We start from the raw sequence: 27,536 nt of genomic DNA on the forward strand, positions 1-27,536 counted from the left end.
TTAGTGTGAAGTGTATTTATTTTTCACAGATTTCATGATCTGTTTTGATACACACATATAAAATATTGAATTTTCATACAACCTCATGACTGAGTCATGATAATGACAATATAGGTCATATAGCTTCATTTCTCTATAACTTCTACTTATACAATAGCACATCTGTTTGGACATCCACAATGTACAATAATAAGAGCTTGAGTGACTCTTGACATAATTCATTCTGACAGAGTAAAACAGTATAAAAGTGAGTGAGGAAGTGCTGGGTCTCGGTCTCTGTCAGAGGATCTGGAGTGTTCAGGACACAGAACAGAGCGAGCTGAAGGCTTCATGTCGTTCGAGGACGGACTGGATTACCGTATCCTGGTGAACAGGTTCAACACTGATTTGGATTCCTGCAGACAGAAGAAAACACTGTGAAACAGGTACATTTGGCTCTGTGTACACCTAGTGTAACTGAATCAAATCTTCTCACATTTCTTTCTTTATTCTGGCTGGTGCTCACAACACCAACATTAGCATTGATTGGGGAGGTTCTTTTGTCTGCCAAGACATGAGTCTACTAAATATTCAAGGCCCATTACAACTCCCCTCATGACAAAAAATGTTTACAGAATTTTAAAGATTGTTTTCTTGCTTCAGAAAGAGTGAAAATAAGGATTTTTTCATGATTCTGTAGTAAAAATTCTAGCCAAGACTGGTTTTATTCAGAAATATTTAGTATGTGATTTTTTGGGGTTTGTTTCTGTCACTTTTATTTTCCTAAAACATACTGTATAACTACACTTAATATTTATTATGGGTTTCAATGCAAGGATATACATACGCTCACCGGCCACTTTATTAGGTACACCTTACTAGTACCGGGTAGGACCCACCTTTGCCTACAGAACAGCCTTAATCCTTCATGGCATAGATTCAACAAGGTACTGGAAATATTCCCTCAGAGATTTTGGTCCATATTAACATGATAGCGTCACGCAGTTGCAGCAGATTTGCCGGCTGCACATCAATGATGTAAATCTCCCATTTCACCACATCCCAAAGCTGCTCTATTGGATTGAGATATGGTGAGTGTGGAGGCCATTTGAGTACAGTAAACTTATTGTCATGTTCAAGAAACCAGTCTGAGATGATTCACGCTTTGTGACATGGTGCGTTTATTCTGCTGGAAGTAGCCATCAGAAGATGGGTACACTGGTCATAAAGGGATGAACATGGTCAGCAACAATACTCAGGTAGGCTGTGGCATTGACATGATGCTCAATTGGTACTAATGGGCCCAAAGTGTGCCTAGAAAATATTCCCCACATCATAACACCACCAGCCTGAACCACTGATACAAGGCAGGATGGATCCATGTTTTCATGTTGTTGACGCCAAATTCTGACCCTACCGAATGGTGCTGCAGCAGAAATCGTGACTCATCAGACCAGGTGACGTTTTTCCAATCTTCTATTGTCCAACTTTGGTGAGCCTGTGTGAATTGTAGCCTCAGTTTCCTGTTCTTAGCTGACAGGAGTGGCATTCAGTCTGATCTTCTGCTGCTGTAGCTCATCTGCCTCAAGGTTGGACGTGTTGTGCATTCAGAGATGCTTTTCTGCAGACCTCGGTTGTAATGAGTGGTTATTTGAGTTACTGTTGCCTTTCTATCAGCTGGAACCAGTCTGGCCATTCTCCTCTGACCTCTGGCATCAACAAGGCATTTGCGCCCACAGAACTGCTACTCACTGGATATTTTCTCTTTTTCAGGCCATTCTCTGTAAACCTTAGAGATAGTTGTGCATAAAAATCCCAGTAGATCAGCAAAGTGGCCGGTGTATGTACATTCATCTTTGTTGCATATCATTGTCGCACAGATTATGCTGAACTAAAAAGGCCACAAATGCTCCAAAATTCTCTTAGACCCCAAAGGGTTAAGATGGGGATTTTTTTTATCTACTTCCAAGTGAATGATGGTAAACACAGGTGTAAATGGTAGGGTGACCATATGTCTTCTTTTTCCCAGAGATGTCCTCTTGTTGGGACAAAAAAACATCTGGAAGGATCAAGCTTCAAATAGGGAAATTATCGAAACTCTGGTCATTTCTGAGAGCGATGCTAATGGTCTAATCCGATTCAATGTTAAGCTAAGCTAAAAGTCCTCGAGTGTATTTGACACTCAAAACATATTTGACCACATCAGTGTTTATACTAAAAAATCAATTCAAATTAATATGTTTTTGGCATCTAGAAGTGGTTAAAATGAGCAATCCAAAATCTTTTACACCTGTGTTTCGTAACAACTACTTGAGATTGAAGTTAAAGGAATAGTTCACCCAAAAATCTAAATTTTCTCCACATTTAACCTCACTCAAGTGTTTTAACTTGTATGAGCAAGTGATAATCATAGTAGGAACAAAATACCATGGAAGTCAATGGCTGTTTTTTTTTAACATTCTTCAGGATATCTTCTTTTGTGTTCAACAAAACAAACTTAAACAGGTTTGTAACAAGTGGAGGATGAATAAATGATGGCAGAATGTTTCTTTTTAAGTGAAAAATCTCTTTAAAAGCCAAGCGAGACTCAAGACTCTAAGCTGACCTTGGTGCAGCGTGTTTTGCTGAAGACGTTCCAGAAGCGCAGTGTTTCATCTCCTGCTCCTGTTACGATGGCCTCACCATCCGGAGACACGGCCTGAACAGAAATCACACACACATCCACAACACACAGTCACTTCTGAACTGCACAGGATCACATTATTTCATTACAGAGCCAAGATCTGATTAGTCCCCATCTTCGCCGGTCATTTGTACTTCGTTATAAATACGATCCAGAGACAGCAATGCATTATGAACAATACGGCCGTTTACACCATCCACGGTGACTCTGTGAACTATAATGAGCTTCACTAGTAGCACACTCTGAAGATGATTGGACTCAATGAAACCTAAATGTATCCACAATTAAAAAAAGGGGGGTTTTCTATATAAAGAGAGTTTAACATACTTTATGACCGAAAGTAAACAGAATCTTTGATAGCTTGTAATGAAAATTTGTATATGGTTGTGTTGCGAATATTTGAGGTCCGTTTTTGTATTTGGTTGCGTTACGAATATTTGAGGTGCGTTTCTATATTTGGTTGCATTGTGAATATTTGAGGTGCATTTCTATATTTGGTTGCGTTACGAATATTTGAGGTGTGTTTCTATATTTGGTCGCGTTACGAATATTTGAGGTGTGTTTCTATATTTGGTTGCATTGTGAATATTTGAGGTGCATTTCTATATTTGGTTGCGTTACGAATATTTGAGGTGCGTTTCTATATTTGGTTGAGTTACGAATATTTGAGGTGCGTTTCTATATTTGGTTGCGTTACGAATATTTGAGGTGCGTTTCTATATTTGGTTGCGTTACGAATATTTGAGGTGCGTTTCTATATTTGGTTGGGCTGCGAATATTTGAGGTGTGTTTCTATATTTGGTTGCGTTACGAATATTTGAGGTGTGTTTCTATATTTGGTTGCGTTACGAATATTTGAGGTGCATTTCTATATTTGGTTGGGCTGCGAATATTTGAGGCGTGTTTCTATATTTGGTTGCGTTATAAATATATGAGGTGCGTTTCTATATTAGGTTGCGTTACGAATATTTGAGGTGCATTTCTATATTTGGTTGCGTTACGAATATTTGAGGTGCATTTTTATATTTGGTTGCATCGTGAATATTTGAGGTGCGTTTCTATATTTGGTTGCGTTACGAATATTTGAGGTGCGTTTCTATATTTGGTTGCGTTACGAATATTTGAGGTGTGTTTCTATATTTGGTTGTGTCATGAATATTTGTTTCTATATTTGGTTGCGTTACGAATATTTGAGGTGTGTTTCTATATTTGGTTGTGTCATGAATATTTGCAGCGCGTTTCTATATTTGGTTGCGTTGCGAATATTTGAGGTGCGTTTCTATATTTGGTTGGGCTGCGAATATTTGAGGCGTGTTTCTATATTTGGTTGCATTGTGAATATTTGAGGTGCGTTTCTATATTTGGTTGCATTGTGAATATTTGAGGTGCATTTCTATATTTGGTTGTGTTATGAATATTTGAGGTGTGTTTCTATATTTGGTCGCGTTACGAATATTTGAGGTGCGTTTCTATATTTGGTTGCATTGTGAATATTTGAGGTGCATTTCTATATTTGGTTGCGTTACGAATATTTGAGGTGCGTTTCTATATTTGGTTGAGTTACGAATATTTGAGGTGCGTTTCTATATTTGGTTGCGTTACGAATATTTGAGGTGCGTTTCTATATTTGGTTGCGTTACGAATATTTGAGGTGCGTTTCTATATTTGGTTGGGCTGCGAATATTTGAGGTGTGTTTCTATATTTGGTTGCGTTACGAATATTTGAGGTGTGTTTCTATATTTGGTTGCGTTACGAATATTTGAGGTGCATTTCTATATTTGGTTGGGCTGCGAATATTTGAGGCGTGTTTCTATATTTGGTTGCGTTATAAATATATGAGGTGCGTTTCTATATTAGGTTGCGTTACGAATATTTGAGGTGCATTTCTATATTTGGTTGCGTTACGAATATTTGAGGTGCATTTTTATATTTGGTTGCATCGTGAATATTTGAGGTGCGTTTCTATATTTGGTTGCGTTACGAATATTTGAGGTGCGTTTATATATATGGTTGCGTTACGAATATTTGAGGTGTGTTTCTATATTTGGTTGTATCATGAATATTTGTTTCTATATTTGGTTGCGTTACGAATATTTGAGGTGTGTTTCTATATTTGGTTGTGTCATGAATATTTGCAGCGCGTTTCTATATTTGGTTGCGTTGCGAATATTTGAGGTGCGTTTCTATATTTGGTTAGGCTGCGAATATTTGAGGCGTGTTTCTATATTTGGTTGCGTCGTGAATATTTGAGGTGTGTTTATATATTTGGTTGTGTCATGAATATTTGCAGCACGTTTTTATATTTGTTTGCACTGCGAATATTTGAGGTTGCGACATGAATATTTGCAGTGCATTACTATATTTGGTTGTGTTGTGAATATTTGAGGTGCGTTTCTATATTTGGTTCCATCATATATGTTTGCTTCGCGTTGGTTGCATTGTGAATATTTGCAGCACAATTCTATATTTGGTTACGTTGCAAATATTTGAGGCGTGGTTCTATATTTGGTTGCGTCGTGAATATTTGAGGTGCGTTTCTATATTTGGTTGCGTTATGAATATTTAAGGTGCGTTTCTATATTTGGTTGTGTTACAAATATTTGAGGTGCGTTTCTATATTTGGTTGCATTACGAATATTTAAGGTGCGTTTCTATATTTGGTTGCGTTACGAATATTTAAGGTGCGTTTCTATATTTGGTCGCGTTACAAATATTTGAGGTGTGTTTTTATATTTGGTTGTGTTGCAAATATTTGAGGTGTGTTTCTATATTTGGTTGTCTTGCGAATATTTAAGGTGCTTTTCTATATTTGGTCGCGTTACGAATATTTAAGGTGCGTTTCTATATTTGGTTGTGTTGCGAATATTTGAGGTGTGTTTCTATATTTGGTTGTGTTGCGAATATTTGAGGTGCGTTTCTATATTTGGTTGTGTTGCGAATATTTGAGGTGCGTTTCTATATTTGGTTGCGTCGTGAATATTTTCAGCACAATTCTATATTTGGTTACGTTGCAAATATTTGCTGCGCATTTCTATAATTGGTTGTGTTGCGAATATTTGAAGTGTGTTTCTATATTTGGTTGCATCATAAATATTTGCAGCATGTTTCTATATTTGGTTACGTTGTGAATATTTGCAGCGTTATATTGCTGCATCATAAATATTTGCAGCATATTTCTATATTTAGTTGCACTGCGAATACTTATAGTGCATTTCTCTATTTGGTTGCGTTATAAAAATCGGCAGTGCATTTCTGTTTTTGGATGTGTTGTGAATATTAGCAGTTATTCATGTGTTCTTCATTTGCATTGTTTTGATCCTCCTTCAGTCACTGTAATTTTCAGATAATTTACTTGATCCACCAAATCCACTTACCAAGTAGAGCACTCTATATGAGTGTCCCGTGAGCTTGGCCACCTGTGTGAGTGAAGGGTATTTCCACACCAGGATTTGGTTCTGGGAGTATCCATGTGTGCTGACCTATGGGACATCAATGGTGAAAGGCAGCATTGGAAAAAAAACTCCATGACTGGACTGTGATTGGAGTGTTGTGTTTATTTCTTACCAGCTCGTTGGCGTGTTTGGACCAGGCCAGGTTGCAAACCTGAGAACCGGTGTCAGTGCTCTGTAAAGCCTGTCCAGTCAATGTGTTCCAGAAGCGCAGGCAGCGGTCGGCTGTTCCCCCTCCAGATGCCAGCAGGCCGTGCTGATGAGGAGACCAAGCGATGGCCTTCACCGCCGCCAGGTGATCACTGTACTGCTGCACAGGGAGGAGACTTGAGCTGTTCCACACCAGCAGCTGCAGCACAAAACACACTGGTTAACTCTCATTCATTCATTCATTTTACAATTGATTTTACACTCATGCTGGAAAAGGGTCTCATTTTCTCAAGTAATAATCTTCTCTGCTTATAAAGTAGTGAAGGCCATAATATTTTGTGTACGAGTCTCCGTAAAAAACAGCTATTTCAACACTTAATTTCTAAATTAAAGGCATCATTCAGAGTTTAAAATATTTGTGTCCAATTGTCACTCAACTTTTGACAAGCCCAGAACATATGGAGAAAGTCTGCCACTTTCACATAGATCACACATCTCATCAATATCACTTGTGAGAGTCTACAGTTAGTGTAGTAGGCACGAAGTCTGTTTATCTTCAATAATTATGTAGTTGTTCCGTTTCGAAACTACAAGAAGCTTCAGGCGTTTCACTCATAGACATTATATAATAGATGGCTAGATGCCTCATGAGTCGCTGGATGGTACGTCAATGCCGCCGCCATCTTAAACCGGTCACCCAGTCCTGCATGGATGTTATATCTCTAACCAAGATTGAGTAAAATACCTATATTGCTTGCTTATTGTGGCTGTTTAGATCATCGCAGAGTAACCCTCGTCTCTGGAAATTACATTTCACAGGTAAGATTTTTTTTTTTAACCCTGTTTTTAGTGATTTTAACAATCAATAGACATGAGCAAGCAATGAATGCTTTTTATGAATCAAAAAAGTATAACATCAACTTACCTACTTATATATTTTAGCTTACAGTTTATTATAAAATAAAACCTATGTAATCAAAATGATCATCTATATTAACATTACTGTTTATTTTCTCTCTTATTACACTTATAATTAACCTGTTCATTTCGGCTAAGATATTAAACAGCAATATTGACAAAATATTCTCACTAATGGAAGCTTTATAAATAAATAAATAAACAGTAAACTGTAGTGTATTATAGTATAATACACTCACCGGCCACTTTATTAGGTACACCTTACTAGTACCGGGTTGGACCCTCTTTTGAACTGCCTTCAGAACTGCCTAAATTCTTTGTGGCATAGATTCAACAAGGTACTGGAAATATTCCTCAGAGATTTTGGTCCATATTGACATGATAGCATCACGCAGTTGCTGCGGATTTGTCGGCTGCACATGCATGATTCAAATCTCCCGTTCCACCACATCCCAAAGGTGCTCTATTGGATTGAAATCTTGTGACTGTGGAGGCCATTGAAGTACAGTGAGCTCATTGTCATGTTCAAGAAACTAGTCTCAGATGGTTCACGCTTTGTGACATGATGCGTTATCCTGCTGGAAGTAGCCATCAGAAGATGGGTACGCTGTAAAGGGATGGACATGGTCAGCAACAATACTCAGGTAGGCTGTGGTGTTGACATGATGCTCAATTGGTACTAATGGGCCCAAAGTGTGCCTAGAAAATATCCCCTACACCATTACACCACCACCAGCCTGAATTGTTGATACAAGGCAGGATGGATCCATGCTTTCATATTGTTGATGCCAAATTCTGACCCTACCATCTGAATGTCGCAGCAGAAATGGAGACTCATCAGACCAGGCAACGTTTTTCCAATCTTCTATTGTCCAATTTTAGTAAGCCTGTGTGAATTGTAGCCTCAGTTTCCTGTTCTCAGCTGACAGGAATGGCACCCGGTGTGTTCTTCTGCTGCTGTAGCTCATCCGTCTCAAGGTTGGACGTGTTGTGCGTTCAGAGATGCTCTTCTGCATACCTCAGTTGTAACGAGTATTTGAGTTATTTGAGTTACTGTTGCCTTTCTATCAGCTGCGCCCACAGAAATGCAGCTCACTGGATATTTTCTCTTTTTCAGACCATTCTCTGTGCATGAAAATCCCAGTACATGAGCAGTTTCTGAAATACTCAGACCAGTCTGGCACCAACAACCATGCCACGTTCAAAGTCACTCAAATCACCTTTCTTATTTGTCACCGCAATATTTGTCAAACTGTAGTCCTCTGCTTACCACTGGGCAGAGTAATACACAAGGGCTGTATGAGTTTAAATATTGCAGAATATCGCACGGATATCAACCAATCCGATTCGAGAACCAGACACAACTGTTGTGTATATATATATATGTAGGTATGTATGTATGTATATGTATGTATATGACAATATGACTAATATAAAATATTTATATGATTTATTTACAATACAGTTTGTAAATTAATATTTTCTGTCTTTTAGTAGATATATAATATGAGAGACTTGCTTTGTTTACCAAATAAAGTGGATCTAAATAAATAAAAAGGTATTACTTTTTTATTTCGTATATTAAGGTTTTAGCTTTGATACTCCCAAAATAATTCCGCATAAATCCGCAGATTTTTAACACAATTCTGCGCAGAAATAGCAAAAAACATCCACAGATTCCGTCTGGCCCTAGTCATAACTTTTGATAAGGTCACGTTTTTATTATTTACAAGTCTTAAATCAATACTGAAGGCAAAAAAATCAGAAATGGCTTCTGATCTGTGCTGTTTTCCACCTGGTACTAACATGAATTTTCACAATGATCACAAGTGGATAGATGCAACGCATTACATCCTCCACCATCATTTTGTTAAGATCAAAAGTTGTATTTAGTGGACGCATTAGACCTTATGAATGTTCACACTGCAAAAGGAACTGAACGAGTTTTCATCTACTGGTCGAAATGATCAAAAGTGGACAAGCACAAAGCCACATACACAAACCTAAAATCTAAGCATGTCCTCTGCTAACTCCTGCATGAAGAATGGCTGTTCTGCTAATCAGATGATCCTCTAACCTTGTTATCGTTTCCTCCAGAGGCAAGGTGCTGGTGGTCAGGAGACCACTTGAGGCCGCACACTTCCTGTCTGTGGCCCTGCAGGCGTCTCTCCACCGGAGGAGGAGTCCTGACGTCCCGCTGCAGAATCACTCTGTCCCGGCTGCCGGACGACAGCTGCTCCCCGTTCCATGCCAGCGCTCCTGACACACCAGACACCAGGTGACACACACACATACACACTCATCATACATCAGCAGATTATGACCATCTGCATCATATTTGTGCTATTTTGGAGTGCCGATTCCAGCAATAGAGCCTGTTTTGATCCTAGAAATCATAGCTTTTCACTAAATATGAAGAATTTAGCTTTTCCATTGCCGTTTTTAAGAAGAAGAAGTCTTGTATAATCCATAAACATCAGAATAACTGCCTGAAATAAATTTTTGTAAAATTCTCAGCTGATTTTTTTACATGTATGACATTACTTTATTCTTATATCTGATTTCAATGTTAAAATGATCGATAACGACAGAGGAAAAAGCTCAAGTAGCACTACATTCAAACAGCCACGGACAATTTGAAGTTCTCCAACATTAAATGAAGCATTTCCCACAGTTTAGCAGATTGTAAACTGAATGATACAATTTTAAATAATTTTAAGTCATTACTTTGGTCACAATTTTTTATCATTAAAAGTGGCATTTGACATTCATTGTATTTCGAAGTGAATTAAAGCTTAAATAATAAAAAAAAAAAATCTTCATACTTATTCTGGAAAAAAAACTGTTAAAAAGATTTTACTTTGTAAATATATTTTGTAACTCGAAACTGGCAGGGCATTATTTGATCTTAAAACACACAGTATATAAATATATATATATTTCACCACTAGAGGGCAAGTATTCACAACAAACAAAGGCATAGTTTGATGATGCGTTTGAGTGTGGAATCATGGGAGTGGTGGTCTTCATTACTTAATCTTTTTGGATATTTGTATGAAAAAATCACGTATAGTGTGCCTTTAAAGAAGATGAAGACACACATATACATCTTACATCAGCAGATTATGACCATCTCTGTCATATTTATGGTATTGTGGAGTGCCGGAATCCAACAATAGAGCCTGTTTTGCTCCTAAATCATAGCTAAATCATAGAAATCATGCATTTCACAAAATATGACACTAAATATGAAGAATTTAGCTTTTGAGGGCCATTTTTAAGGTAAAGAAGTCTTCACACCAGTTTAGAAAATGTCAGTTTTGCAGATTGTAAACTGAATGATACTGTTTTAAATAAAATAGTGGCATTTGACATTCGTTGTTTTTCAAAGTGAATTAAAGTGGATATATATCATTGTAAAAAAATTACTGTATGTGATAAAAAAGGTTTTATTGATACTTTGTGCCAGGGCATTATTTGTTCTTAAAGATACAGTATATACTTTTGACCACTAGAGGGTATTGGTGTATTTGCAACAAACAAAGACATGGGCTGCATCCGAAACCACATACTTCCATACTATATAGTATGCTAAAATCAGTATGTGAGCCGAGTAGTACGTCCGAATTCATGGAATTCGAAAATCCGTACACGGATGGCCTACTACTTCCGGCGAGATTCTGAAGTGCGCATCCAATGCACACTTAATAAATCAGCTGAATTATTTGTAGTGTAATTCAATTTAATGAAAGTCTGAAGTAGCGACTGAACATGACACACACCTACGCGTGCTGAATGTCCCTCCAAACTGGTCAACTTCCTCCCTCCGGCTGCATCCCAAATCTGAACAAATCCCTTATGAGTCCCAACAGCCACCAGACTTCCCTGAAAGCATGACAAAGATGAGTGAATATCGTCCTGAACAAGTTTAACTAATATAAGGTATAAGAGATTCATGCTGACCCTCTCATTCCAGCACACTGATGTCACAGAGTCGCCGTCCACTGATAAATCACACAGCCGCGTCACCTGCGTAAAATCAAGAGCTCATTAATAATAGCATCATATTAAATCACATCTATAAGGGGCCGATCACACCAAACCATACCTGTCAACCCTCTCGTTTTTCCCGGGATTCTCCCGTATTTTACAGTTCTATCCCACTATCATCCCGTAAAGGTATTTTCCCGTATTTCTCCCGTATTCATTCTTTCTCTGAAGGGTGGCAAATAAACATTAAAGAGCCGATCCTCCCTATACGCAACCCATACAACCGAACCAAAAGGGGCCGCCCTTGCTCTTAAACGTGAGTCTGTTCTGTGCTTTCGCTTTGTTTAGGCATGAAAACACTTTGAAATAAATATAAACGGTGGGATTCCCTTTCTTTTTCATTAAAGGTGCTGTCGTCCCTTCATATGCAATCCTTAAAACAGTCATACAGCGGTGCGTGACTGTCAGCTGATGCGCTCCATTGTGATAAATACACACTGTTTCCCAAATGGATTCTGTACACGCGATTTAAAGCCAAATGAAAGACTGGGTTTTGGGTGCTTGTTTGAACAGACATATACACATAATTAATAATAATAATAATAATAATAATAATAATAATAATAATAATAATAATAATAATAATAATAATAATAATATCTAAAGAAGTCGATCTTGGTGGGTTTTTTACAAACACAACTAATTTCATCCTAAGTGAGCATAAAAATTTAATAAAGCAGTCGAAATATTTCATTATACTGTTAGATGTGTGCATTTTAAAGTGACACCTGTTATTTAATGTAATCAAATGAAATAAGAGATTCATTTGTTGCTCTTTAATCAGAATGTGTAAGTTATACAGTGAATAAACGGCTAATAAGATTTGATAGCTTAATTCTATTTCATTATAAAAGCTATTAATTTTAATAAGCTGAACTGTTTGCTAATGTATTTGCTGCTAACGTATTCAATTTATTTTTCTTTTTGTAAATAATAATAAAACATATTACTGACAATTTATTTACAATGAAACAGCTCCAAATGAACATATTTACTAAGTTTGGGATGTGTTCGGGGTGGGGGGGCATCCCTTATTAGATCCCTTATTATAGTGGGCATATCCTTTATTTTCACATCCCACTGTTGACAGGTATGCACCAAACACGCTTTTCTGTTCTGAAAACGCAAGGTGCACCGCAATGCCTCTTGTTAACCTACTGTTAACAAGAAAAAAGAAGTATGGTGCGATTATTTGTGTAGCTAGGGAATGACTGAATTAGCTGTGCATTGTGTGTGACCATTGCTGTTGATATTGTTATAACTGTAATATTCAACAACATTTATGAAGTCATACAGCTCCGGATAACTCGAAACAACGACCACCAGCCTCTCTGTAGTCGTCTTGACAGCACAAACTCTGCTGTGACCTCAACAGAAACCCCGCCTTTGTTTTTATTTGATTGGAGAATTAAAAAGAAGCGACTGACGTAATGTGCTTTTTCCACTCAGAGTTGACTTTTTTTTTTCAACTGCGGGCGCAGAGTGCGCACCGGCAAAAATGTGAGGTGCATATAAGCAGCGTGCAAAGCATTTGCAGCCATAAGAAAATCATTCAAAAGATGCGCCTCTTGATTCATAAAGCGTGTTCGGTGTGATCAGGTCCGAACTGTTTATCTCAACTGCTGTATCATACCTGACTGGTACAGGCGCTCCACAGGTAAACACAGGCCCCCAAACCAACACTCAAGAGATTCCCAGCTGACCAGTCCACCTGTTGACCAACACAATCCAATCACTACACCGGTAATGGTTATGTATGACAATGATGATGCGTATTATACACACCCCTGTATAATTAAACTATTTTGCTGCTTGTTTAAACTATTTAAAATGAGCTGAATCAACACAATTCTTAAGCTTTTTTTGGACAACTATTTTTGACCTTTTTAAATTTTTTCAATTTAATTTTGTGTTGAAATAAAGCACACATACCTATAATTCTCTGACTGTTACTAAATATGCGTATATTTCCTTTTAAAGAGCCCATATTATGAGTTTTTGAAAATGACCTTCCATGTAGTTTGTAACACAGCTCTAAGTGAAGTGAAATATCGAGCTAGGGCTTATATCTGAAAGTGCATCATGTTTAAAACTATTGACTCATCTATAAAAGAGTCGACTCACAGTACCTTAAATGAATCGCCACTGTAATGAGTCTTTAGCCGTGTCAGAGTCAAAAATTGACTAATTGTTGACTAATTATTTCTGAAAACAAGACAATATTTTTGCTTGTCTAGAAAATGTTTCTTGATTTAAGAATATTTGGATATTTGGACTAAAACAAGATAAAAGCATTTTTTGCGTGTCTTAACTTTATTACATGGTTTACTAAAAGTTCATTTTACAGTATAACTACTTGTAAATTGCATAATCATTGTCTCAGACAACAAATTTATTCATAATTACAGAAAGACAGTCCAAATAATGTATCTCCAGAGTAAATGAAGTGTACCAGGTTGAGGTAGAAGTCATCCTGCAACTCTGGGGCATCCAGAACTTTGAAGGGGATTTTGGAAATCTTGCGCGCGGGCTTTCTGGGTGAACGCAACAGTTTGTGACTGCAGGCAAAAACAATACAAATAGCACAAAATTGAGCAATGTTTTATAAGTAAATAATATAAAGTACATTTTAATAATAATAAAGTATTTTTAATAAGTATTAACTTAGAATAATACATTTCTGTCATGCTTTATACATTTTACACTTGTTCCAAAGAGGTTTGAGTTTCATAAAAGAAGATATTTAAAGAATCCTGGTAATCAGCAGGGCCAGATAAGATCTGCGGACATTTTTTGCTGTTTTTGCAGAACGATTTTGAGAGTGTAGTGAAATAATTAATGATAACTTGTTAACTTTTAATTAATTTTAGGTTTACAGTGCAAATCCAATTAGCTCCACTTGTTTGTTAAACAAAGCAAGTCTCTCATATAATATATCTACTATATAAAAGACAGAAAATGTTACTTTACAAACTGTTTTGTAAATAAATCTTATACACATTTGCATATTATTCAGTGAAATTACTTAAACCAATAAAAACTGAATACATAAATAAATGTATATATAAATATATATATATACACATACATACATACATATATACACACACACGCACACCCATTTACAAGTAAATAAGCTCATTGATGGGCAATAAACAATTGCGGAAATCTGCAAATAGACGCCTCTGGTCCGCTTTGGTCAGTTGCTCCAATACGTCAACACAGCTGCCATCTATTATATTAATATTATATAATGTCTATTGTACTGCCAGTTTCTGTTCTAGATTTGTATACGTAAGAAAACGTGTGAAGTATCACAAGCAATGTATCGAAATTCAGAAGATTTCCTGAAATAACTTTGCATTTGTGATAATCCAGCGCAGCTCCTTGATAATGAGCTGAACTCTCCTTCCTCTCTATGATGTATTAGATGAACACAATATGTAGCCTATACCTTTCCTTTTATACTTTGGAAAAGAGAGGAGAACAAAGCGTCACTGCTTAAACTGACTCCGAAATGTTTAGCATTTTTTCAGAATGGATTAATTAATATGCATCAGACTCAATGTGCAAGGTTTGTGTAGGTGATGAATTTTATCAGATATGAAAAAAACGCATATAAAAATTTCGGACTTCGGTGTGCAAAGACCTTCAGTGTGGGCCGAGTAATCAAACAGTGGATGTAACCACTGACTTCTATAGTAGAACAAAAAATACAACTGCTTACTGCTTTAAATGCTGAAACTTTTAACTTAAAAAAAACTATATTTTTTCAAAATGTCTCCTTTTCGGTTGAGGACAGAGATCCACACAATCTTGGGACAATTATGACAGAATTTTCTTTTTTTTTTCGCTGTTTAAACTTCCCCTGTTAAGTCATGGCGATTACTTTTGAATTTGTCATCGTGTATGAGACAAAAAACATCCCAACACTTGTACTTTTTTGTGTTTGACAATTGATTACTGGCTCCATCATATGCAGAGATGAGAGAAGAGTCATACCTTTTGTTACTGAGAGGAGAGAGGGAATAAGGTGAGATTTCATTGTCAAAAGGCACTCTCTTAGTGTGGATGGTGTACTGAAAAACATGAGAAAAGTTATACAACAGTCATGTTCTAAGTTAGGGACAAGTACATCCAGAAGCTTGTTTTAGCAGATTATTACAAGGCTGTCTGGAATACTCAATTCTGATTGGTCAGTCACGACATTCCAAGGTAACAACCACTAACTAAAGGCTGATAAAGGGGCCAACCACACCGAACGCAAAATTACGCTTCAAAAACGAGAGGCTCACCTCACTGTCTTTTTCGTTGACAAGAAAAAAAATGCGGTGCGCTTTTTACATCACTAGGCAACAACTGAATCAGCTGAGTATTGTGCGAGAGTGTTGCTGTTGACAATAGCCCCTTTGCTATGATACCGTAGTGATACAATGATACCGGTAAATATCTGGAAAATTTCCAGAATGACTTTACCGGTAAATTTTTAAAAAAGGTGTTCACACAGGCGTTCACAAAGACGTTCCGTAATTTTTCCGGAAAAGTTCCGTAATTTTTTCGGAAAAGACCATTCACACATCCATTCCAAAATAACGGTAAATTCTGACCAGAAATTAACCAGAAATAAGCTCTAAACAGCCGCACATGTAATGCATAGAAGTGGTTAGGCTTTTCTTGATGGTTTCACTTTTATTTAAAGCTTTAGCATTTGTGCAGCTGCTTTGTGAGACATCCAAAGGTAGAAACGCAAACCGCAGCTAAATGTTTACACACTTGACTACATTACAAACTCTGTGGATGGATGAATATTGTGAACTTATATGAAAACATATGGAGGAACACATTCGCATGTCGAAATGTTCATAATGTGTATGTGTGCTGGCGATCACCGGCTGTTTCACGTGCATGCGTAAAGCAGAGCTTGAAGGTAAATAAACGGCGGTTAATCATAAGCATTTTATCGTACATTTTTTTCCACAGTTGGCATTAAGAAGGAACATAGAAACGTGATCTGACTAACATCTAGCAGCCAAATGTGTCTGTGTCTGGAAAAATATTCAAAGGCTTTTATTGTCATAAACCACGTGAACATGAATGCGTCAGAGTGTTCTGATTGGCTAAAGCAGACGTCTCATGTCAGCAAGTTCTAGACATTAACGCACTCTTTCCAGCAATCTTCCTTCTGCGTTCACACAGCGCAGCATTCCGGCACATTAACGGAAATGTTACAACTTCTCTTTTTCCGCAACGAATTTACCGCTATTTTCAAAAAAGCCTGTTCACACATGATCCCTTTCCAGAAAATTACCGGTCTGTATGTGTGAAAAGGGCTACTATTATAATTGTAATATTTAATAATATTGTGATATTCAAGATTTGTAAAGTCATGCAGCTCTGAAAAACTTGAAACAGCAACCACTAGTCTTTAAAAAGTCTCTGTAGTCATCTTGACAACACAAACACTGCTGTCACCTAAACCGAAACTCCACCTCTGCTTTCATTTAATTGGAGAATGAAAAAGACGCGACTGACGTAACATGCTTTTTCTGCTCATAGATGACTTTTTTTCAACTGACTCAGACTCAACTTTATTATCCCGTTCCATGTTCCAAGTTCCATGTACACATTACTAAAATATTACCCCACAACATACAATACATCATGTTGAAGGTGCATCTCCCTCCACTCATTTAATGACCTAATGGCCACCATTATGATTGTCTTGCAAATAGGAACTCCAAAACGATCTGATGGCAACAGCTGAAACACAGAGTAAAATGGGTGATCCGGGGTGCATAGGATACCCTGAGCTCTCTTTAAAACACCAGTATGGTAAATTACCATTGGACCAGTTTGGTTAAAACCAATGATCTTGCCTGCCACCTTCACCAGGCTTCTCAACCTGTTCTTGTTTGACACACTCAGATTACTGTACCAACTGCGAGTGCACAACACGCAATGGCAAAAACGCAGCTCGCAGCCGGCAGTAAATCATTCAAAAGATGTGCCTTTTAACGCAAAAAGCGTGTTTGGTGTGATCGGCCCCTTATACCTCTGCATTGCCAACACGTTTATGGTACGGGACAGTCTTCATGTGGTCGCATAGCCCTCGCTGTGGCTGACGCCGACACGCACCTCTCAAAAAATTTAACTACACATCACAACGATGCGTGAAAGCTCTGTAATTGGTCGGCTCTGTGATACGCGTGGGCGGGGCTGAAAACCGCTAGCTAAATGGATCGAGTCTTTACAAGTGTGGAGTCCCATGAAAGAGCTCTGGATGGAAACTTTTGTTTTGTGTTTACCTTATGATTAAAGTTTTTGCACGTCTGCCGGCTCCAGCCTCTAAATGAGCGAGTTTTAGCTACTTACAATAAGGTAGCATTCAGAAAAAACTAAACACCCACGAAGTAACTCGACACAAAGGAACATAAAAACTCCAGCCAGCTAGCATTTTGGAAGTGTTATTGCAGAGCGACACAAACAGCATGCAGAAGTATAAATGCACAATTACGCGCAAGGGCACATGATGCAGAAGTATAAATCAGCATTAATGCAGACTCATCTGGGAACTTCAAATCACCTTGATCATCAATGAATATGTTCAAATATACTTACGTCCACACTCATATGTATCTTCTTGTCTGTCATGCAACTATTTTTGACTTTCTATAAGCTTTTTTCAGCCGGTTTTGTTTCTGTCAGCTTTGCATTTTTAATTGTTTGGCAACATCTTGTGACTGAATAATGCACAGGTTAGTGTATACTCCATCAGCTGTTTTCATTTCTGTCAGATTTCCATTTAATTGCAGAATTAATAAACTAATACAGCTCAGAACAATGTTTTGGGTGTAATTTTTATGTTTTGTGGAAAGTAGCCATGTAATAAGTGGGATAAAGTACATCCAAGATGGTTGTTTTCACAGAATAAAGCCGTTATACAACAGTGCTATGCTGAAAACAACCTTCCTGGACGTACTTTATCTTGCTTATTACACGACTGCTTGCCACAAAACATAGAAATCAGACACAAAACATTATTTCAAACTTTAATAGTTTATTAATTCTTAAATTAAATGCAAAGCTGACATAAACGAAAACAGCTGATGGAGTATACACTTGCACATCATTCAGTCACAAGAGGGTGCCAAACAGTCAAAAACGCAAAGCTGACAGACACAAAACCGGCTGAATGAAGCATATACTAACCTACGTAGTATTCATTCCTAAGATGGCGCCAAGCAGAAAAAAGCAATTAAAAACAACAGTGTGACAGACAAGCATATAATTTTATTATACAGTATATATATATATATATATATATATATATATATATATATATATATATATATATATATATATATGTGGATGTAAGTCTATGGATGTGAACATATTCACTGACGGTCAAGATAATTCGATGTTCCCAGAATGAGCCTGTGTTATTTAGCAGTTGTTATCTTGGAAAAACATACCTTGGAATGTCGTGACTGACCAATCAGAATTGAGTATTTCAGCCATGTAATAATGCAATATACTAGACACTCATTATGAGAACAAGAGCAAAAAGTGTGACTGTTTCTCCAGCGTATTTCCACATGGGTGTGTGATGTAAGACTGTACTCACCCTGAAGAGGCTGTGTGTGTCCTGCGTGAGGATGGTGTGTCGACGGTCATCAGTGTGAGGATCAGGCACGGTTTCAATTCCAGCTCCCAATAGCTCATTCCTCAGCAGAGCAGCATACGCCACCGCATCTGCAAAACCACAAAAATGCTTCTTCATTTCATCAATATCTAATTGGCTGATAGCATGCAATATTTTGCAATATCAGAACTCGTCTTTTCACTCCTGTGTATTACTCCACCCACATAAAGTGACAGCAGATCAATAAACTCACACAGTTTGACATATTTTGCAGCTGTTGGACAACATAATGTGCTTTTTAGGCAAGAATGTAGTTGTTTATATTGCAACTATGCAGTTTATTTATGGCATTTGATGCTGTTCAGCCTTATAATCTTAAAATTTGAGCAAAATGACCTGTTTTGTCATCACTTTAGATATTACGCTAGAGAATAATTCAAATACTAGCTCTAAAGTGACGCTGATGAAGTAGCAACGATTTCTGCTGTTCTGATGTCAGCTGCAGATGTGAATGAACGGCTAAAGAAAGTAGTTCCTCATACAAAAGGATTTTTGAGGCTCTCCGTGTTGATTTTCTTTTTTATGTACATGATTATGCTGTCGGAATGTTGTATAAATGCAATATCACACTCGTAGCAGTGCATTGGTGGGACACTAAGGCTTCGGTCTGTGGCCTCGAGCCAACGCACGCCTCCCATCAGTGCCAATATACAGCCATTTCGCACTGCTACAAGTGTGATATTGCATATATATATATATATATATATATATATATATATATATATATATATATATATATATATATATATATATATAAAAATGTCCATTTCCCACTTACATTTGAGCGTATTCTAAAACAGCTGATTAGCCATTGTGTCTACATGCTCAACAGAAATGACTGTGATTGGCTGTGAAGGTCATCAGTTCACCACTATTCACCACGGTTCACCAAGTGCAAACACAGATACACAGACACTGGAGCGCTTTAAAGTCATGTAGATCTGCAGACATCATGTCTCATCCCATTTTTGTAATGTCTCATTCCATTTTGGGACATCTCACTCCAGTTTTGAAGCTGATAATGGAGGACATGCGGAAGAAACTGACTTCACCTTTCCCTGTGTCTGTACTTGCGTCCTTCGCCCGCTGATTCTGATTGGGTGACCAACAGTTCTCCTGCAAATAAACAAACAAATAATCAAAATATTACTGTGAGTTTTGGACACTGGCATCAATGAACTGGTTTAAAAATGTCAATCTATTTTTTTTTTACTGTGGATGAGTGTAAAGCGTTCAGACGAACGGTGATTTACATTGGCGTAGTGGAAGTTTATGCTCCAGTTACTGCCGGCACGTGTGGGGATAAATCTGTCTCCTGATTTCACACTCACTGGACTACAGGCTGCATAACTGGACTGCTGAAACACACAATCAACATGTAATATTACATATACATCAATTCAGCATTTTAAAAGGGATAGTTCATCAAAAAAAAAGACAGATATACTAAGGAACGCTGAAAGCAGCCATTGACTTCCACAGTATTTTATGTTCACACTACTGATGTCAATGACTGCTTTTTCCAACATTCTTCTGAATATATTGTTTGGTGTTCAACAGACGAAAGAAAATCATAAGTGAAGTTTAATTTTAAACTAATTTCGAGAGGAGCATGTGCTCATGATTGACCCACTATAGTCACTATATATATCCTCATTTCCTCTCTACAACTATCTTCATCTGGAAGAAACCTCCCTCCTTCCCTTCTTCCACCTTTATCCAGAATGGGCGGCACGGTGGCCCAGTGACAAGCACTGTTGCCTCACAGCAAGAATACCAATGGCGTTGGGTCTTCACTGGGCCATCTGGTGTTTCTGTGTGGAGTTTGCATGTTCTCCATGTGTCCGCGTGGGTTTCCCCTGGGTTCCCTGGTATCCTCCCACCATCCAAATGTGCTCTATATTATAGATAAAATAAGCCTAAATCTTTTTTCTAATGTCTTACTCTCAGGAAGTTCACCTTGGCCTCAGCAGCGGGGGAGTTTCAGATCGACCTGAGCTCAGTCTCCCCTCGCCCTGTGAAACGAGGGAGCCCTGGGCTCGAGGATCCCTTGGGCTCAGGGCTCTCTCCCGGGACAGCACGCCAAACAAGCTATGTATAAATCGTGAGCTAAGTGTGAACTCTTGAAATGAAATGTGTGATTAAATGATGAGCAAATTTACATTTTTGGCTGAACTATCCCTTTAATTTCTTTATTACATCTTAAAAGCACAGCATGTAAGATTTTTACATTAAAATATACTTAAATTGTGCATATTTTGCTGAGTTATATGTTTCGATTAATGTTCAAATCCAAAGAAATAAGCTATTTTAACCAGTGAGATGGAGTGTTTCTGGTATCGCCATGTTAATGACAACACACACCCTCGATTTCTGGTTTTATTTATGAGCAATTCCATGCAAATGTCAACCTTGCCATAAAAAAATTAAGTTTTTGCAAAAATAGCAAAACCGTGTCTGTGTATTTTGCGTAGGCTAGTATTTTACAGTGCTTTAAAAATACTCAAAAATGTCTCTGTCAAACAAATATAACAAACAATTATATTTGATTTACCAAAAACACACAAGTGGCAATTTCACATCTTTCACATCCATAGCGGAGAGATGTCACATCCATAACGAAGCTTTTTCCTCATAAATCCAAAAATGTAAAATCAAATCAGTCATGTTTGTTCTATAGTGATCCAACTCTTCTCCTTTTGATTAGCATCGTTTCTTTTGGGTCGTGCAGTTTAATTCACAGAATTTTTACAAAGAATGTTATATACTGTAAACTCGCAGACTTTTTTGTCACATCCATAACGCATGTGATTTCCCTCATTTTAAATATAAAAATGTTTACAGATTGATCTTTTTCTGCTCCCACAACTCTGTGGCTAGTTGTTTTGAAAAATATAAAGAGATGTTTCAATATAATGTTAACATATACTTCCTCTGTCAATTTATGTTTTGAGATTTTACTGCAAATGTCACACCCATAACGCTGGAATTGCTCTTCTATAAAAGAGGAAAACCTTAAAGCACTTTCAATTTGTGATTGCAAAATAACAGTTATTTAAGCTAATAATGAGATTTTCAGCTCTTCTGAAGTTAAAACATTAGTATTATGCTGTTAGGGGTGTAACGATATTACAAACCGAACCGAAATATTGCGATAAACCAACCACGATACGTATCGCGAAACTCTCGTGGCATACGGCGGTACTCTCACGCACCCTGCTGCCCATTGTTGAGGTTGACGTCACTTGTCTCTAACTAATTGAACCAATATAAACACATCTTTATTATATCACATTTGATTAAATTGTTCTAGTAATGATGAGCTTTTGTTCTAAATATTCTAAAGTTCTAAAAGTTAGTATTTTCCAAGTGCATGTCATGTCATGTGACTTGAGTGAGCGATCACACTCGGTTATTACTGTATAAGCAGGATGGCTGCTTCGCAAAGTATTTCACAATTCAATTCACAATGTGAGGATGTGAATAATGTGAAACCAGAATAATGGCCAAATAAACATGCATAAATGACAACCAGCCATATATGCTGCATACTACACATTAGGGCTGTACAATATGACAATATATATGATTTATATATATAACTTCATAGTATGCTCTATCGTTCATATCATGGTGTCACAAAATACATTGTTTACGGTAAAACTTTTTCATTTGAATAAAATACCTAGTACTGTCATCATGGCAAAGATAAAAGAATCAGTTATTTGAAATTAGTTATTAAAACTGTTACGCCCCGTGTGGCTCGGAGGATGAAAAGGGCTTAACATAATTATGCATTAACATAATTAACATAATTATGTCGCTGGGGCATTTCACATTATCAAAACTATTATGTTTAGAAATATGTTGATAAAATCTTTCCGTTACACAGAAATTGGGGAAAACAATATACAGGGGTTGCTAATAATTCCAGAGAGCTAATAAATCTGACTTCAACTGTACATCATAGAGCAACAGGCTTGTTTTCATGCTCACCTTGGACGGGTGGCCCTCTGGGACATTCTGGTGGTTGATTTGCCTTAACAGGCGTCTTTCATAGTCCTGGTCCATAACCACTATAATAACCTACAGTACGACTCTCTCCATCAGTCTGCAGACGGGGGTCCTCTCAGATCTCCCATCCCTTCAGAAAAACCACCAATAATACACTAAATACAAAATATATCATGTTAGACTTGATAAATATCAGTCTGCTTCTATGACAGCTGACAGTAGGTGTCAACATTTCCTCAAATACTAAGAGAAGACCAATAACAGTGTTGTCATATGGTAAATATATATATTCTCTTCACTTAACGTGTCACAACGATTTGTTTTGATTATTATTCCTTTTATTATTGTTAAATAGTATTATTAGCGTTTTCTAATAGGAGTTTTATAAAACCATATCTGCTAGAAATCGACCATAACACTACATTAAGCGTATTAGTAACCTAAAAGCACGCGTTTTTAAAATAATAACTAATAATACACATGGAAATGACCGGGTGTTTATAAAGCAAAACGCGCATTAATTTCAGCAAGAGGGTTGTAAACACGCGTATGCGATCAGTTGCCATGGCAGCTCAATAGCAGCACTGAGCTAACGGAGGATTTACTTCATAATTATGACAAAATATCAATATTTCATATGCGTTCGGTATATAAAGAAGACAACGGGAGCTCATATTAGTGAGGAAAATCATCTTACCTCAAGCGAGTGCTCTGGAAACCCATATACTGACTTGTATGTGCAGCTACGTGCGCGAAGATGATTTCCTACATATCTACCTTGTGTTTTCTCGACGCTGCAACAAATATTTAAGGCTGTTTTGATTGAGTATTGACAATTTTACGGTTTTTATGGATAATAAGGCGATCATTGAGCAGAGGGCATCAATGTTTATGTTCATGTCAAGATGGCGAGCAAATCAGCTGTGAGGAGAAGAGTGTAATTCCGCATTCTACCAGAAGAGGCGCAGTGTGGCGCTGTCAGATCCATTTAAAAACATCCATGGGTTTGTTCTGTAGGCCACAAGGGGACGTGTTTGCAGGACAATCACAGTGAAAATACCAAAATAAGATCATTAAATAAACATTTTCATTTAGATAGAAACATAAACTAGTTAAAATAATAAATAAATATAATCAAACATTATCTTAATATAAATAAAATTGTAATTTTAAGCAATCTTTACAACATAAATACATAATAATACATAATAAATGGTGAGACATTTTAAGATAAATAAAGTTAAATAAGTTATTGCATAAATAAAAATGTACATACAAAAACAAATAAAGCATAATCTAATAAATAATACAAAATAAACATTATTATTATTAAAATGTCCCTACCAATATTTTAATCACCTTTAATATAAAATAATCCATCAACCCTTAATAACCTGGATGTAAAGAAAGGGTTAAATTATGTTCCCTGAGTCCTCCCTCCACCAAACAACATAAGGAAAGTCTGATTGGCTGGGCCTTTTTCTGACAGTTGTAGTTATGTTTGGATGTGAGACATAAGGCACTACTTTTCAAAGAAAAGTGTAAGTCACTTAAAGTCAAGTGCACTAGTAGTCCACCATATATTAACCAAGGCTATGCAATAAATCAAAATTCAGATGCTCTTTTAAGTATTAAAACTATGAAATCATGAATTCATCAAATCATTTTTAATCTATATGAGAAGGGCTTGAATGTTGGTCTTGTTTGGGTTCCTGCACATGTAGGAGTAGAGGAGAATGAAGCTGTTGATAAGCTGGCTAAATTATCATTAAAAAGACCGACTGTGGATTTAAATATCCCAATAAGCAAAGCAGAGGGAAAGAGTATTATTAAATCACAAATTATGGGAAAATGGCAACAATACTGGGATCTAAATGATGCGAGTCGACATTTATATAATATCCAAGAAAAAGTCGGTGAAGGCAGAATAAGGGGCCGAAAGCGAAAGGAAGAGGTTCTTTTCACCTGTCTTAGAATAGGACATTATGTGAAAATTATGTGAAAATTGTAAAGGAATCAGCAACATATGTATTATTGGAATGTAGAAAATATGAGGAAGAAAGAGGAGAAATGTTTCAACTAATAGAAAATAACGTTAATATTAAGGAAAAACCCAGAATATAGTTAAACATATTATAAATTATCTCAAAAACACAGGTCTGATGCATCGAATAGCATTTTAAAATTATTATTATTATTATTTGGTCTGGTAGGTGGCAGTTAAACACTTTTAAAGTTGGTTGTGAAACACCAATAAAATTAAAAGAAGAAGACGATCTGCTGCAGTTCAAAGTGAGCGTCGGAATGGAGAAGAAAGATGGTTTAAGTGACTTGGTCTGAGCCGAATGGTTGGGTCAGAATTTGGCGTCAAAAACATAAAAGCATGGACCAACCATGCCATTAAGCGTGAATCATCTTAGACTGGTTTTTTAAACATGACAATGAGTTCCCTGTACTCAAATGGCCTTCACAGTCACCAGATCTCAATCCAATAGACCACTTTTGGTATGTGAAGGAACAGGATATTCGCATCATGGATGTGCAGCCGACAAATCTGCAGCAACTGTTTGATGCTATCATGTCAACATGGATCGAAATCTCGAAGGAATATTTCCAGTACCTTGTTGAATCTCTGCCACGAAGGATTAAGGCAGTGCTGAAGGCAAAAGGGGGTCCAACCTGGTACTAGTAAGGTGTACCTAATAAAGTGGCCGGTGAATGTTCATGGTATGAACAAAATAATAAATCTATAACTACATATTATGCTCTATCGTTTATATCATGGTTTCGCAAAATACACTTTTCACGGTAATACGTTTTCATTATGTATATGAGCGCAGATTACGCCATTACGTGGATGCAGACAGAAACATGAATAACAGCATTGTTAGAAACCTGCAGTCTTTAAAGTACCATGTTTACAATTTGCTTTTTATTTAGCTATTTTTTTATGTTCGACCTTTAATTAATTTTTGAAAAGTGATTCATTTCATTAATATTTATTTTATTTATTTGAATCAGACATTTGCCCTGAAGTTCTAAATAGCGTAGAGTAACATGATAACACATTAATCAGTATATTTATGAGAACATCCTTCAAAACATAAAAAATGAATAGTCCTTTACATGTGGGAACTATTAAAAATTAATTGAATTTACAGAAATGGTACTTTATCATCAGAGATGGGCATTATTTACGATACATGTATTTCAAATATGTATTTTAATTACAAAATAGTATTTTGTAATATGTATTTGATAGAGTTTATGAAAATGGCTTAATATTTTGTATCAAAATACTTTATTGTCTTGTATTTTTTAAATACTGTAAAATACTTTTGTATTTTAGTCAAAGTTGGTGCATTCTCAGTTATGTGCCAAGGCTTGAGATAGGACTAGAAAATTGTAGAATACTGAAGAAGTTGATCAATGCTTGGAGTATGGATGGAAATTCTGCATCACATATAAAAATTAACAGACAGATAGTAGGGGTAGATTCGGGAGCAAGTCAAAATAAAACAGGAAAATAAGACAAACAACATAAAAAAAAAGTCCTACAGTGGCGACCTACGATACTTCATTGGCTTTTTCTAATGCCAGTAGCTGATCTGCAGGTGCTCTTTATAGTTAATTACAAAATTTGACATAAGAGACAATGCAGATATTTGATAATACTCCAGTCTACAGTCTGGTCAAGGTTTTATAGCAGCAAAAACAGAGAGCAATTTACAATGTAATTACATCCAAGATAATATTTATAAACTTAAATGTTTCTCTGTATATTTCATGTTCAGTATTTGTGTATTAATACCTTAATAAATACAGTACATATGTAATTACAATCTTTTATTCTGGATGTAATTACATTGTCATTACATTATAATTACTATGTAATGACATTGTTATAACATTGTAATTACATCTGGAATGTAATATGTAATTACAAACTTTTATCTTGTGCGCAATTACTGTGTCACTACATTGTAGTTACATCCAAGACAATATTTATAAATGTAAATGTTTCTTTGTATATTGCATGTACAGTATTTGGTTAGTTATATTTGTATACATAAATATACACAGTTCACATGTAATTACAAACGTATTTAACCTGCCCTTACCATGTAATTACATCCAAGATAATATTTATAAACTTAAATGGTTCTTTGTATTTTTCATTTACAGTATTTGTGTATTTACATAAATATACAATGTACAAATTTAATTACAATCTTGGATGTAAATATATTATAATTACTGTGTAATAACAGCTTAAATTGTGATAACATTGTGAATACATATATTTCATGTACAGTATTTGTGTATTTATACATAAATATATACGCAGTACATATGTAATTGCAAACTTTTAGTTTGGATGTATTTATATTGTCATTACATTCTAATTGCTATGTAACAGCATTGTAATTACATTGGTTTAACATTGTCATTACATTGTTATTACACTGATTTAACATTGTAATTACATTGCTATTACATTGTAATTACATGATTGTTACACTATAATTACATTGTTATTACACTTTAATTACATGGTTACTACATTGTAGTTATATAGTTATTACATTG

At 36.4% G+C, this 27,536-nt stretch overlaps 1 protein-coding gene across 3 annotated transcripts; it reads right to left on the reverse strand.

Moving 5' to 3' along the window:
• fzr1b (fizzy/cell division cycle 20 related 1b) lies at nucleotides 1-23,874 on the reverse strand. 3 transcript variants are annotated; one of them, XM_056472424.1, is made up of 15 exons: nucleotides 23,644-23,874; nucleotides 22,929-23,076; nucleotides 20,186-20,287; nucleotides 19,985-20,048; nucleotides 18,855-18,982; nucleotides 15,233-15,309; nucleotides 13,683-13,788; nucleotides 12,864-12,941; nucleotides 11,144-11,209; nucleotides 10,963-11,065; nucleotides 9,258-9,439; nucleotides 6,228-6,461; nucleotides 6,038-6,142; nucleotides 2,585-2,677; nucleotides 1-395 (listed from the first exon to the last, which is right to left on the reverse strand). In XM_056472424.1, exons 2-15 carry the CDS (start codon nucleotides 23,001-23,003, stop codon nucleotides 354-356), a joined length of 1,455 nt encoding a protein of 484 aa, XP_056328399.1. In that variant the 5' UTR covers nucleotides 23,004-23,076; nucleotides 23,644-23,874; the 3' UTR covers nucleotides 1-353. The 3 variants fall into 3 exon arrangements, with proteins under 3 accessions (XP_056328399.1, XP_056328383.1, XP_056328391.1); XM_056472408.1 differs by having other exon boundaries at nucleotides 20,186-20,290; XM_056472416.1 differs by having other exon boundaries at nucleotides 20,186-20,290; nucleotides 22,929-23,101.
• Between the last annotated feature and the right edge of the window lie 3,662 nt (nucleotides 23,875-27,536).

Source organism: Danio aesculapii, chromosome 2, assembly GCF_903798145.1.
Source record: "Danio aesculapii chromosome 2, fDanAes4.1, whole genome shotgun sequence".
Classification (NCBI taxonomy): domain Eukaryota; kingdom Metazoa; phylum Chordata; class Actinopteri; order Cypriniformes; family Danionidae; genus Danio; species Danio aesculapii.

Coding starts and splice junctions, on each gene's coding strand:
- fzr1b (XM_056472408.1), bottom strand. CDS start 23,003: ATGGACCAGGACTATGAAAGACGCCTGTTAAGGCAAATCAACCACCAG. Junction 20,291..22,928: donor CAGAGGGCCACCCGTCCAAG/GTGAGCATGAAA, acceptor TGTGTGTTTCAG/CAGTCCAGTTATGCAGCCTG. Junction 11,066..11,143: donor CAGTGTGCTGGAATGAGAGG/GTCAGCATGAAT, acceptor TCATGCTTTCAG/GGAAGTCTGGTGGCTGTTGG.